The sequence below is a fragment of the Panthera tigris genome, chromosome E1 (assembly GCF_018350195.1).
Source record: "Panthera tigris isolate Pti1 chromosome E1, P.tigris_Pti1_mat1.1, whole genome shotgun sequence".
NCBI classification, from domain to species: domain Eukaryota; kingdom Metazoa; phylum Chordata; class Mammalia; order Carnivora; family Felidae; genus Panthera; species Panthera tigris.
The window spans coordinates 17,549,062-17,562,665 of NC_056673.1; the positions used below are offsets into that span (position 1 = coordinate 17,549,062).

General features: G+C 51.3%; 1 protein-coding gene across 6 annotated transcripts in view; it reads right to left on the reverse strand.

Moving 5' to 3' along the window:
- Window positions 1–5,841: 5,841 nt before the first annotated feature.
- Window positions 5,842–13,604, reverse strand: part of PIPOX (pipecolic acid and sarcosine oxidase) — a 41,017-nt gene continuing 33,254 nt past the window's right edge. For 3 of the 6 annotated variants that reach the window (XM_042967103.1, XM_007076065.3, XM_042967104.1), the window contains exons 3-8: window positions 9,728–9,941; window positions 9,268–9,450; window positions 8,108–8,260; window positions 7,559–7,717; window positions 6,893–6,968; window positions 5,842–6,474 (exon numbers count right to left, since the gene is read on the reverse strand). In XM_042967103.1, coding sequence (XP_042823037.1) covers window positions 6,344–6,474; window positions 6,893–6,968; window positions 7,559–7,717; window positions 8,108–8,260; window positions 9,268–9,450; window positions 9,728–9,941 — 916 coding nt within the window. In that variant the 3' untranslated portion in view covers window positions 5,842–6,343. The remainder of the gene's footprint in view (window positions 6,475–6,892; window positions 6,969–7,558; window positions 7,718–8,107; window positions 8,261–9,267; window positions 9,451–9,727; window positions 9,942–13,604) is intronic. The other 3 variants (XM_042967100.1, XM_042967101.1, XM_042967102.1) reach the window with 3 other exon arrangements.

Here is a 13,604-nt window from a genome sequence, read left to right on the forward strand (position 1 = left end):
TACACCCCCACCCACTTTCCCATTCCCTCTACTGGATTATTTTGAAGTAGACCCCAGACATATCACTTTCTCAAGAAATACCTTAGTATATATCCCTCAAAGAAAAGACAAAGATACTTTAAAAATGTAATCACAATACTCCTATCACACCTAAATACATTATCAATAAGTCCTTAATACCAAATATCCAATGTTTAGATTTCTCTGATTTTATTTTATATATTAATCATTTAATAAACTGTATATATATAAAATTTAAAAATGTGTTCCAATCAGGATCGAAACAACACTGAGGAGCCTTTGAAAAAATACTGTGCTTAAGGGCTTTCTCATTCAGGGATTCCAATTTAATTGGTCTTGGGTGGATCCCAAGCATCATATTTTTTAAAGCTCCCTGGGTAGTTTTAATGTGCAGCCAGGGTTGAGAAATGCTTTACCTTTCCCCCTACCAGTTTCCTGCCAACTCCTCCTTGTCTAGGCTTTTAATACCTCTCCCTGCCTCCAGCCGGTAGACCCGGCAGGTCCCAGAGCACTTGGCACAAACATGCCCTCCCGGGACACACTGAAGGCTGCGCGTCTTCTCCAGCCTTCCCCTCCAGGTGGGCTCGAACTCTGTGGGCGGGAGGCTTCCTTGTCCCTACAAATCCACATACTATGTGTGTCTGTGTCTGTCTCGTTCTCCCCTAATAATGCCTGATGCCTGTTCTTACCTTGCAAGTGTAGCAGATTTTGTGTGTGTGTGTGTGTGTGTGTGTGTGTGTGTGTGTGTGTGTGTGTGTGTGAAAATATCAAAATTCCTGCCTCAGGAAAAAGTGAGAACTTCCCTGGGGGCTGTACTCCTCATTTGGCTGCTCAAGTGACTCAACATTGCAATGGAGCTGAGCGAGGGGCCTGCGGGGGGCTTGGCAGCAGGTGCGAGGGAAACCGGGGATTGAATGGGACTTGAACCCAGCACCTTTTGGGGAATCTTAAGAAACTTCTCGTCCCTGAAGATGTTGGCTCCAGGAGCCATTTAGAGAATTACGCCCAGGTCCCTAGCTCCCAGCCATCTGCCTGCCTTCCCGTGGCTGCTGCTTCTGTCCCCTTCCCCTCAACTCCACCTGCCTTTTGGCCACGTTCCTCCCTCCTGCGTCCCCCACTCCATGCCTCACTGAATGTTGGTGAAACAAATCTAGTCTAAAATAATGAGCAATCAGCTACCCTGATGCTTGGGGCAGGCTGGGCAGGGGCTGGGGGGGAAGGGGTAGGGAGCTGAATCATTTATAAAGCTTAATAAAGATGCAGATGAGCATGCTGACTAGGAGCCCCAGAGCTGGGCTCATTCATTATTCAAAGTTATGTAAATGCCACTGGGCCCCGCCCGTTAGAAGCCCGCCCCTTGTCTCTGCTGCTTCTCCCTGCCCTACAGACTCAGCCCACCTTGTGCCTCCCCTTGCTGGCCCAGGTGCTTACATTTGCCCTGCCATCGGCCCGGATCCAGAAACCCATTTTAGACCCTACCTCAAGGGGAATAAAAACCTTAGATCTCCTCTCTAGCCGGAAGTCTCCCAGAGGTTTCTGGGGAGGCCCTAGCCTTCAGGAAAACCTATACAGGCCCAGATAGACGGGCCTCTCATTGTCAAAGATGTCCAAGGAAAGGATACCACAAGAGTGTTTCTGTACATGTTTTAATGTCTCACAAATCTACTTAGCGGGATGGATTTCCTGAGGTCTAACCTATATCCCTCCTGCTGTACTGGAAGCCCGCCGTCGAAGTAAAATATCCATGCCTGTCCAGGTGGCTCAGTTGGTTAAGAGTCCAACTCTCGATTTTGGCTCAGGTCACGATCTCACGGGTCGTGCGTTCGAGCCCCGCATCGGGCTCTGCGCTGACAGTGTGTGGAGCCTGCTGGGAATTCTCTCTCTCCCTCTCTGTCTCTGCCCTTCCCCTGCTCATGCTCTCTCTCTTTCTCTCTCTCTCTCAAAATAAATAAATTTTTAAAATAAAAGAAATAAAATATCCAGTGGCCAAATTCTCTTTAATCACCTTTCTGAGAAGTAAAACTCAAGTTGTCAAGTGACTCCTGCTTACTGTCTCCAGACTAACTCATCCTCATTGCCTCCTTTCACCTTTGTAGACAGTTGAACCTCCTCCTTCCAAGTTGCACTCATGCTCCTTAAGCTCTTAAGCTTGTCCTGGGGCACCAAACTCTGGGAAGGGTTTACCTTTCACTACCTACACTTTACCCCCTCTTTTCCACGTCACGATTACTGACTTGTGCTCCACGGCTGCCCAGGTCTTAGGACTCACATTACTTTCTGACTCTCCTCTCTCTGTGCCAGACCTTTCCCTCTTCCCCCGTCACCCCCTAGTTTTTCAGTTTGGTGAGGCTGAGAGAGGAAGAATTGGGTCAGAGTCACAATGGCATCGATTGCCTCCGCTTTCCCTTCTTTTCTGGACTGGCTTTCCTCCCTCCCCACCCCCAACCTATTTTTAGCCTGCCTCTGTTTTCCTTCGTCTGGTTGGCAACCATGCTGGCCTCTTTCTCGCCGCTGCCCTTATCTCTCCCCTGCAGCCTGTGCAGACCCTAGCGGCCTTTCCAGAGGTCTCTTATTGCCTGCCCGATTTATTGCGATTTCCTTCCATCTTGAAGATACGTAGGGTCTGCCTGAACGGGCATGCCTGGCCACGCTCAGGCCGGAGGGAAGCAGGGAGATAATGTAGGTGGGTCGGTTTTGGTAAATCCTTCAGTGTTTCTAAAACCCTCAAGTTGTCCATCCCCACCCCCACCTTCAACAAAGGTGTTTCCTCTCCTCTGTGCCCACGGACTCTTCATTGCCTCCATCCCCTCCAGGACCCCATCCGAGCCCCAATACGAAGTGCTCGGATCCTCCCTCTTGGGCATTCTGGACCAGCTTCCTTCGGCTTTGGGGGTGGGCAGCACCCCTGGAGGTCCCCGCCTGCCTTCTTGGTCTGCACATGACCAGTCTCTTCTTCTGCGGCTCTTTTTTCTCTCCACTCCTTCCTGACCTCATCCCTCCCACACACACCCCTTCCTACCCCCACACGCCCCCGCCCCTCCTCACACTCCGTTTTTAGGACACACCAGCTCAGGCAGGGCTTGTCAGCATCCCCCACTTGTCCTTTCTCAGCCTCTTCTAGACATTGGTCCCCTCCTTTACTGTCACCAGCAAGCTGAATAAGACTGGATATTTTGGAAGGGGATCTGCAGCTGGCTGGGGGAGGAGGGCGGCACTGAGCGAAGCAGAGGCAGAGGGAGCTGCGGGCAGCCATTGAATGAGAGGGAGAGGTTCCCAACACCCTTTCTCCCCAACTTTGCCAGCTTGGGAGACAGCAGGATCTTACACGGATCTCTCTCTGTACCCCGTTTCTCTCTCTCTCTCTCAGCAACAACACAATACCTCGCTTTACAGTTTACTGCATTCTCTTCTACATATCCCACTATGTGCATGGTGCCCTCCCCCCTCTTCCTGGGCTGCTCAAATGCCTCTCCTCACTGAGTCCCAGGTTGACCGCCATCATCACCATCACCATCATCGCAAAGGGCAGCGTCCCCCAACCCGCCTCCGCCAGAGTTCTCTATCTTCCCCGCCCTGCTCCGTCTTTTTCCCAACGCACCTGTCACCTTCTAAATTATGATAAAATTTATTCATGCGTACTGTTTATAGGTCTTCACATTGGACTGGGTGAACGCCACAAGAGCAGAGATTTCATGTTTTGTTCACAGACACATCCAGGATGCCTAGCACAGTCCCCGGCACATAGCAGAATTTCAATAAACGTGTATTGGGGCGCCCGGGTGGCTCAGTCACCAAGCATCTGGCTTGGGCTCAGGTCATGATCTCATGGTTCGTGAGTTCGAGTCCCACGTGGGGTGAGCTCAACCCCCGCTTCCGGTGAGCTCCACTTGTCTCTCCCTCTTTATTTCTCTCTCCCTCTGCCCCTCCTGGGATTCTCTCTCTGTCTCTGTCTCTCTCTCTCTCTCTCTCTCTCTGCCCCTTGCTCACGTGTGCCCTCTCTCTCTCTTTCTCAAAAAAAAAAAAAAAATTGTACATTGAACGAGTGATCTCTTTCGATCCTCACACACCCTTGTAAAGTTGGTCAGTGTTATTATTCCCATTTTTTTATTGTGATAAAATATACGTGACATAAAACGTACCTTTGTCATCATTTTTTAACGTTTATTTACGGGGGTGCCTGGGTGGCTCAGTCGCGTTAAGGTCCAACTTCGGCTCGGGTCATGATCTCACAGTTTGTGAGTTTGAGCCCCGTATCAGGCTCTCTGCTGTCAGTGCAGAGCCTGCTTCGGATCCTCTGCCTCTCTCTCTCCGCCCCTCCCCTGCTCACTCTCTCTCTCTCTCTCTCTCTCTCGAAAATAAATAAACATTATAAAAATGGAAATCTTTATAAAAATAAATAAATAACAGAATACTTATACTTAATACGCAATAGAATAAGTATCCTGTTATTCTATTTTTGAGAGGGAGAGAGGGTGTGCGTGCGAGTGCTCAAGCAGGGGAGGGGCAGAGAGAGAGAGGGAGAGAGAATCCCAAGCCAGCTCCCAGCTGGCAGCACGAGCCCAACTCGGCACTCGATCTCACAAACCTGAGAGATCATGACCTGAGCCGAAATCAAGAGTCGGTCACTCAACCGACTGAGCCACCCAGGCGCTGCCCATTTTAATCATCTTTAAGTGTCACCGTTCCGTGGCATTGAGTACACTCTCTTAAACCACGTTTGTGTTTGTAATGTGTTAAACCACGGTGTTGTGAAGCCATCACCACCATCTGCACAACTTTGTTATCTTCCCGAACCGAAACCCTGCATCCCTTACACACGAACTCCCCATTCCCCCCTCTCCTCAGCTCCCCGGAAGCGACCATCCACTTCCCGTCCCCGTGAATCTGCCCTAAGCGTCACCTGTGGGTGAAATCCTCCAGTGTTTGTCCTTTTGCGTCTGTCTGGCTCCTGGCGCTTGGCATCACCTCAGCGTTATTCCTACTCTGCGGACGTGATTATTCCCACTTTATGGAGGCTGAGGTGCAGGGGAGCCTCGGAGAGCACCTAAGAAGCAGGCCTGGCTGGGGCGCGGGAGACTGGCTGGCTTTTACAACTCCCCGGAGAAATCAGCGCCGATCCGTGTGCCTAGGCCTACGAGGCAATCTCCTCTGTGTTGTCTTTCCTTTGGGGATATTTTTTACTCCTATTCCCATTTCCCTCTCTTCCCACTCACTGCCTCCTCCTGACATTTCCACCCCAGCTGGTCCCAGTTTTTCTCTCCCCAGAGCAGGCCTTTTCTCAAGTCACACTGGCCCGGTCTGGAGCTGCTCCTGCTGGGGTTTCGACGGAGCTCGATGGGCCCCGCTCGAGTCCCTGTTACCCCCCTCACCCCTCCACCCACCCTGGGGTAGTTATGAGCCTGTTCCCTTCCAAAGCAATTAGTGCGAGGAGGCCAGCCGACTCGGTGCTAATGCCGTTTCATTAAGTGGGAGCAATCCTAATGATAATAAAATGGCACATTTAACATTCAAACATTGAACAGGGTTTCTAAGCGAGTGTGCCTCTCTCTTCCTTTCTGGTATAACAACTCCATCTTCATAAGGACCTGACAATACACCCTAATGAGAGACTGGGGAGCTAAGCGTCTTCGCAGAACCAGAGAGAGGACGAGAACCAGACAAAGAATCCAGGGAGAGAGGGCGCGGTGCCCTGAGAGGATGAAGACCCCAAGGATTCCTGGGATAATGGACTCTGGGGTGCTGAGTTAGACAATTAAAGTCTCTGAGAAATAAGGTCGCATGGAAAATACAGCCCACCGCAGACTTTAGTGCAATGCAGCTTTTTATTTATTTGTTTGCTCAACACATTTTTCCCAACAAACATTTATTGTGCACCCAAGGTGAGCCAGATTTTATGGGAGTTTGTGATGGAGGGTGGCTCCAGCTTTCGCAAAAGGAACTCCAAGGGCAGCAGCGGTCTACACATCGTTCTGTTTGCCCTCCCCTGGGCAGCGTTAGTCGCATCCACCCCAGGTTTATCAAATGCCTCAGCGAAGAGAATTTTAACAACTGCTTTGGTCCCGTGAGCCACTCCTTACGCGTCCTCCTTATTGAGACAGCCATCTCAAAGGTCCTCGCTACTCTGTGATTGTGGAATATCTGGTTGACCTTCCGGAAGCAAAAAAAGTAGTGAGGACTGGCGAGCTGGCCAGGGAGAGAAGGTCGATTCAATCATGCGGCGTTGACAGGGGACTCAAGAGAGGCAGGAGAACACGAGGGCATGTTACAGCCAGAGGGCTTTATTCCCGGCTCCAGTGTACAAAAAGGAGGCGCTGGCCAGGGGTCAGAGGTGGGCTTTGCCCAGGCCGGGGAAGCGGCTCATTCTAAAAGGTGTCAAGTCATAGGATGGCGTTAATTTCATGCTTAATTCATACAGGATCTTCCCCACAACAGGGGAGAGCTTGAATCCATGTCCTAGGGAAAGGAGAGCAGGTTGTCAAGCCTCCTCAGAGACAGCGGCTGGGGTCCCTGCATGTCTGCTACCCTGTCCCCAAATAAGGCCACCTCTCTTCTTGGTCCGCATCCCAAAACTGGAAGCTGCCTCCCACCAGAGCTATCCTTTCTTCTCTGATTGCACCACCCAGCACCTTTTTACAGTCGAGTCTAGACTTTGGCCGGCCAAGAGCACAGAAAACACCATTTTCTCTGCCCCTGCCCCGCTTGAGCTCTCTCTCTCTCTCTCTCTCTCAAAATAAATAAATAAACATTAGAAAGAAAGAAAGAAAGAAAGAAAGAAAGAAAGAAAGAAAGAAAGAAAGAAAGAAAAAACAACATTCTGCCTGGTACTGAAATAGGTCAGCTTTAAGGCACGTCTTCCCCTGCTCAGGCTCACCAGAGAATCCAGCACCGATGACAACGTTGTCATACTTTGGGTGTCGATCAAGAATGAAGTGCTCATCAGGGGTGTTCTAGAAAGAAACGATCACACCTGTGTCCTCTGAGGATAGAAAGAAGAGGAAGAGCCGCAGGCAAGGGAGGGAGGGGACCAGGCTGGGTTGCTTTCCAGAAAAAATGGGAACGGGGCACAAGGATGCGTTCTGCATGCCAGTGCCCCCTCCGGGTGCGACAGTCTTTCTCATTTGTCCATCTGCCTCTCTTCTCAGACAGAGCTATGAACACAGTAGGTGCTCAGCTAATGCGTGTAAACTAACTTTAGCCAAGATGCCTCAGGCGCTGGTGACATCTGTCTCTTCTCTTCGTCCCTAAGGCCTGTTCAACTAGAACATCTTGCCAAAAAATCTTTTAGAGCTCTTCTGGGAAACATAGCGAGGGGCAGCCAGGCATCAGCCTCGTGTGCTAATGAAAAGGAATATGAATAACCTCTAGCGGGGCTTCTCCGGTAGAGGTGAACCGACCCACGGAAATAAGCTCATTTGTTTCAAGTCACATATCATGTCAGGGGTCAATTAGATGTGAGCCTGAGCAGTGCTGAGTTCTGTCTCCTTCCCCTGTTCTCCGGGGCTGTGAGAGGGGCCTGCCCCGCCGCCCACACCCTTACCGTGTACAAGCAGGGCTCCAAAAGGGCAGGCTTGGGCTCTAGGTCAGGTAAGTGATCTCTGACAAAGCGCCCCAGGATCTGGACGTCTTGGATGTCTGAGAATGCTTCCGGGCAGTCCCGCTCCTCAGGATCTACATTGTTGCCGTGGTGATAGCAGACCTAGCTCCCAATCAGAGCGGTGTGAGCTGCGAGGGCCGGCCTTCCTGCACACCCCCCAGCCCAGGGGGCAGGCTCTCACAGAGGAGGGCCCCCATCCATCATCCCAGCCTTCCCCAGTCCTGACCGATGCTGTGTGTGATGCCACTCGAGGTTGCCTTAGCTGTTCCTTCCCCCTCCGACCCTGTGTTTTCAAAGGAAGGGCTCCCTTTGCCGCCTCAGGACAGCTGGGGGTCTTGTGTGCAAATAGGGAATGGTGAAGTATTCTTCTCCTGCTCCTTCTGCTCCCCAAAAGGGAGGGGGGTTCTGAGGGATCTGTTGAAAAGGACATTAGAGCAGCTGGCCCAAATCTGCATGGGCCCCTGCCAGCCTTCTCTGGGCCTTTCCGCTCACCTTCATCAGCCCTGGGTATTCTCCAGAGGGCAGCCCGTAGATGTGGTGGGGAGCCGGGCTGAGGCCCAGGCCTAGGAAGCAAGGAAAGGCCTGGGACACACCGTAGCTTCCGGGAACCTTCTCTCGCCAATAACACACATTGATTCGCAGGGTCTTGAAGCAGAGAGAGGAAGTGGGAGATAAAGGGGGAAAGCCATGGGGGCGCCTGGGTGGCTCAGTCGGTTAAGGTCCGACTTTCACCTCAGGTCATGATCTCACGATTCATGGGTTCGAGCCCCACCTCGGGCTTTTGCTGACAGCTTGGCACCTGCTTCGAATTCAGTGTCTCCTGATTTCTCTGCCCCTCCCCCACGCACGCTCTCTTTGTCTCTCAAAAATAAATAAGCATTAAAAAAGGGGGGGGGGGGAAGCCCTGAAACTATAAAAGAACAGTTTCTTCTGGGGTCCTGTAGCTCTTGAATACAAGCTGGGTGCCCCCTCTTAACTCGTCCATCGTTGTTTCACCCAATTCTCACGTCATTGACATGTTCCATTGTTTTTTTTAAGTTTATTTATTGATTTTGAAAGAGAGAGAGAGAGAGAGAACCAGTGGGGGTGGGGCAGAGAGAGAGAGGGGGACGGAGATTTGAAGCAGGATCTGTGCTGACAGCAGCGAGCCCAATATGGGGCTCAAAGTCACGAACCGTGAGATCACAACCTGAGTCAAAGTCGGACGCTCAACCAACTGAGCCACCCAGGCTCCCGACATGTTACATTTTGATATGAGGTACAAAGATCTCTGCATCTGTCTCTTCTTCCAGTCTTGTTTTTTTAATATTTATTTACAGCCGGCCGTACTTCTCTCTCTCTCTCTCTCTCTCTCTCTCTCTCTCCCCCTCCCGGAGTTAATAATACCTCAGATTTATGGAACGCTTACTACAGGTCAAGCCATTTCCTAAGGGCTTCATATTTATTACATAATTTAATTCTCCATAATTCTCCATTGAATTCTCATGTCATATCCCCATTCGACAGGTTATAAAACTGAGGCTCATGAGGTATCCTAATTTGCCCAAGGTCATCTGGTAGCAAGTGGCAGATCCAGAACTCAGACCTGAGTCCGTCTGACGCCAAGGCTTCTTCTCTTAAGCACCAACGCTCAGGCTTCCAGCTCCCCTTACCTGCAGAGGCAGCTCTATTCCCAGGGGACGGAGGAGCTGGTTGGTCCAAGGGCCCGCTGTGATGACCAAGCTCTTGGCTTGGTAGCTCCCGGCCGTACTTTTCACCGTGACTGGGAACCCCGGTTTTATCTCCATCACCTTCTCTCCATCACACACTAGGCCTCCCAGATGTCGAATTGCATCCTAAAAAAGGCAGCAGCAGGGAAGGGCAAGTTAGTTACATAGTTATGTGGTTCACCCTGGTGAACAAAGTCCTTCACTTAGGGCAGAAGAGAGGGCTCCGACTCCAGACCCCCTGTCCCATAAAGACCAGGCTTAGCAGGGCCTATAAGACCGCCCTGCCCAAAAGGTCGAGAATGAAGCCAGCAGGGCAAAGGCCCTCATCCAGCCAAGGTGATTGGGAGACGGCAGATTGGAACCACCGCAGGGGCTGCGTTGCCCCAAAAGCCGCACACACTACCTGCAGGGCTCTGAGGGCCTTGTCTGCATAGAGAACTCCTCCGGACTTGTCCAAGACCCCCACTTCTCCCCTAGCCAACAGAACATTGGGGAAACGTTGTTTCAGCTCCTCAGCTGAAAGGCACTGGTGCTCCACGCCCTGTCTAGACAAAGTAGCCTGGATCATTTTTAATTCTGAATTCTCCTTCATTCCCAGCAGAAGTAGCCCCGTCTGCCTGTAAAAAGAAAGAAAGAAAGAAAGAAAGAAAGAAAGAAAGAAAGAAAGAAAGAAAGAAAGAAAGAAAGAAAGAAAAGGAAAAAAAAAAGAAAAAAAAAGGCACGTGAGTGAGGGTATGAGTCAGGGTCCTGGGCCCTTCTGTCTCATTCTTCAGCAAGGGTCCCATCAAGGAGGTCTCAGCCTCCTGTTCAAAGAACTGGTAAAGTCAGGGGCGCCTGGCTGGCTCAGTCAGCAGAGCACACAACTCTTGATGTCCGGAACGTAGGTTCAAGCCCCACACTGGGCGTGGAGCTTACTTAAAAAGATTTTAAAAATTAACAATAAAAAGAATGGGTAAAGTCATCTCAATGCTGTTGTTAGGGTCGCTGTCAGTATTCTTGAGCGGACTGCCAGCCCATTCCTAAGTCCACCCTGGGCTCTCACTGTTGGTTTGCTTGTCCTTCCATAGGGCAGACATCTGAAATCCTCACCTGGAAAGGTGTTTCTTCCTCTTCCTCCCTCCCTTGATCCATTCACTATTCTGATCTGTATTCTTTTTAAGTTTATTTATTTGTTTTGAGAGAGAGATTGAGAGTGTGGGTCGGGGGAGGGCAGAGAGCCAGGGAGAGAGAATCCCAAGCAGACTTAGTGCTGTCAGCGCAGAGCCCAACTCGGGGGTCAAACTCACACACCGTGAGGTCATGACCTGAGCTGAAATCAAGAGTCAGATGCTTAACCCCACTGAGCCACCCACGTGCCCCTGATCTCTAGTCTCTTTGCCCCCACGCCACCCCCTGCTGTTTCTTTTCCTTTGTCCCTTTTCTTGTCATATGACTTATTGTCCCCTGCTGCGCTGGCCTGTGCTTGGTTCCTCCTTGGGGGCTGCCTGTCTTATGGAAAGGATCCTAAATCGGGACACCTGGCTCTGGGTCCCATCCTGGGACATCCCCGGGACCTTGCTCTTGTTGCACACTCTTCCAGGCCCCACGTTCCCCTGGAACACGTGCCTGTTGGACCATCGGTGGTGCCACCCCAGGGTGGTACCGCCCGACCCTAGGGCATGTGAATGGCGCGGGCCATTTATTTAGTCATCACAGTGCCTAGGCGTTGCCACTCACATTTAGTGGGCAGGGGCTGGGGACGCTAAACCTGCAATGCTCAGGAAGATCCTACCCCAATGCCAATAGCACCCTCCTGCAGAAACACCAGTAGATGGTCTCTTAGGGTTCCAGCAATTAATTCAGTGACTTTATGGTTTTGTCTCTCCCTATGCGTCCTTTTATGCTTCTTACTCTCTGGGGGAGTGAAATCTGTTTCTCTTGAATACTTTCCTGTCTCTCTGTCACAAGAGACCAGAGCTCCCTTTTGGGGGAAACTGATCTAAACCATAGAAGGGTCACTTTGGACCTCGGGACTGTTGCTGTAGTCCCTTCTCGCTTTCGGCAGCCGCAGTGACCAGCATCAGCCTGGTACATCCCCCAGGTACTGTGTATAAAGCTCGTAATAGCCTATAATGGAGTCTCATGGATATTACATGCTTCCAAATCCCACATTATCTGGTTGGGGGATTAAAGAGAAGATTGGGAGGGGGTAGGGACACAGCAGGCCCCAGGGCCGGTGTCAGTACACAGAGCCGCGCAGCGTGGCCAATCCATTGGCCGCGGCCCCCGCCTACCCGGCATCCACCACTGGTGAGAAAGCAGTGAGAGCCTCTGCCTCTTCAAAGCTTAGCAGAGGAAAGATGCTGTCGAATCCCCACTCGCCAGCCGGGTCCTTTCCCCGTGGCCCCCAAAAGGACTTCAGATGGGTTCTCAGGGAATGAAAACTTGCCTGGTAGACTTCTCAGTGGAGAGGATAATTCAGAAGTCATGCAAGGATATGTTCTTGAGCCCTTTCTACCCTCTGGGGCTGTAGCTGGGGAGAATTCTGGGAAAGACCTGGCTGAACCCTCACCTCCGCGGTTACAATGTCAGATCCCTGGCTCAGAAATTTCAGAGCAACGTATTCCAACCCCTGCCTGCAACAGAGCAACCTCCGTCTCTCGGTCTCTCCCCATCTCTCGGTCTCTCCACGTAGACTCGGAGACTCGGTCACTTTCTTTCCTCCCTTCCTCTCTCCCACCCTCCCTCCCTTTCTTCCTTCTTTCTTCCCTTGAAGTAAGAACCCCTCTTACAGGAATGTACTGTATGGGGAAAACAAACTCATGCCAAGACAACGGGCAAATCAGTCGAATTATGAAACGCTGAGTGATGTTCTAATTCCCAAGCCATCCTGCGGTGGATGAAGCGGGCGCTCCCGTCCCTAGGAGTAATCAGTGAGCTGATTCCGCCGGTGAGTGTAATTGTGCCAATTGTAATCATTTTGCTCCAGCTCTCTGCCCCTGTGGCATTTATTTCTTAGCCCAGATATTGATCTAACAGTGGGAAATTTTCCATCTGAATTTGTGATGCTGGACCCTCCCCTGGTCCGAAGATGCGTTTGGGAAATTCTCATTTTCCGTGGATCACAGCTGAGCTATTTGGCCTGAGGGAAACCGCGCACGGCTGGAGAAATGCCTCCGATTGGAGAGAGATTTTTGACCATTATGAGCAAATCGGAAATAAATGTAAAACACTGCCTGGAAATGCAAAGGCCTGTCATTATGGGAGATAGGTGAGAGGCTCCTGTGGGAAATGCTTAGAGAATTGGAAATCAGTCAGTCAAAACCGGGATCAGAGAATGGGCCTTTTCCCCCCAGTATGAAGATAGATGACTTCCATGGGCGGATTGAAATCATTTAAATGCTTATTTTCTTAATGGCTTTTCCTAGATCCCAATAAACAGACCGGCTAGTTCTGCATCAATTTCTCACCCCTGTGCTCTGGGTCTCCCTGTGCTCTCTTTCTGCTCGGACCTAGGCTACAAAGTTAGGGGAGGGGAGGAATGAGAGGAGACAAGGCCGTCGCAAGGAAAAAAAAAAAAAAATTGTCCGGGAAATGCCTGGTCAGGGCTGGCCTAGAAAGAGAGCACCTTGAAGCGAAGCTGGGTTGTCAGGGAACCCTGGAAGGAGTGCAGCTACCAGCTCCCAGTACGCAGTCAGCTGAGCGCAGAGCGTGTGGTGTGAACGGGCGTCTTCCTCCAACCCCAGCCGGATCCAGCACTAGGAAGAGGTAATCGAAGAATCCTCCCAAGGGCCTTGTTGACTCCTCTGGCCGACTAAAGCCTCGGACATGATGTAAGGAGCTGGTGATAGGGGATTTCCATCCATTCCTATAGGAGGCCAGGGCACCGGATGGAGCCAGCAGGAATCGGGAGGGGCAGGCAGCGCACCCCGCGTCAGCCACCTCCCATCCCAGGCTCCCGTTTTCTCCTCTCGGGGGTTTAAAGTGCACGGCAAGCCAGCTCCCAGAGTCACCTTGGGGAGGGGACTCGGTAATGGCTGCTGTCTTTGTTGGTTTTGGAGGAGCTCTTGGCGTTTCATCTTCCGCTCAGTGGGCCGAGGTGGAATTGGTTAACAAAGACTCTGCTCCAGGGAGGGGATGTGGCTGACAAGCCAGGCACTTCACAGACACAGGAAGCAGCAGCTGCGGAGGGGGCCACCAGGTTCTGCCAGCAGCTGTACTGCCTACGGCTGTGATCTTGTCTGATATTGTCAGCTAAGCAGGGGCAGCCTGGGTCAGGAGCTAGATATTAGGACTCAAAG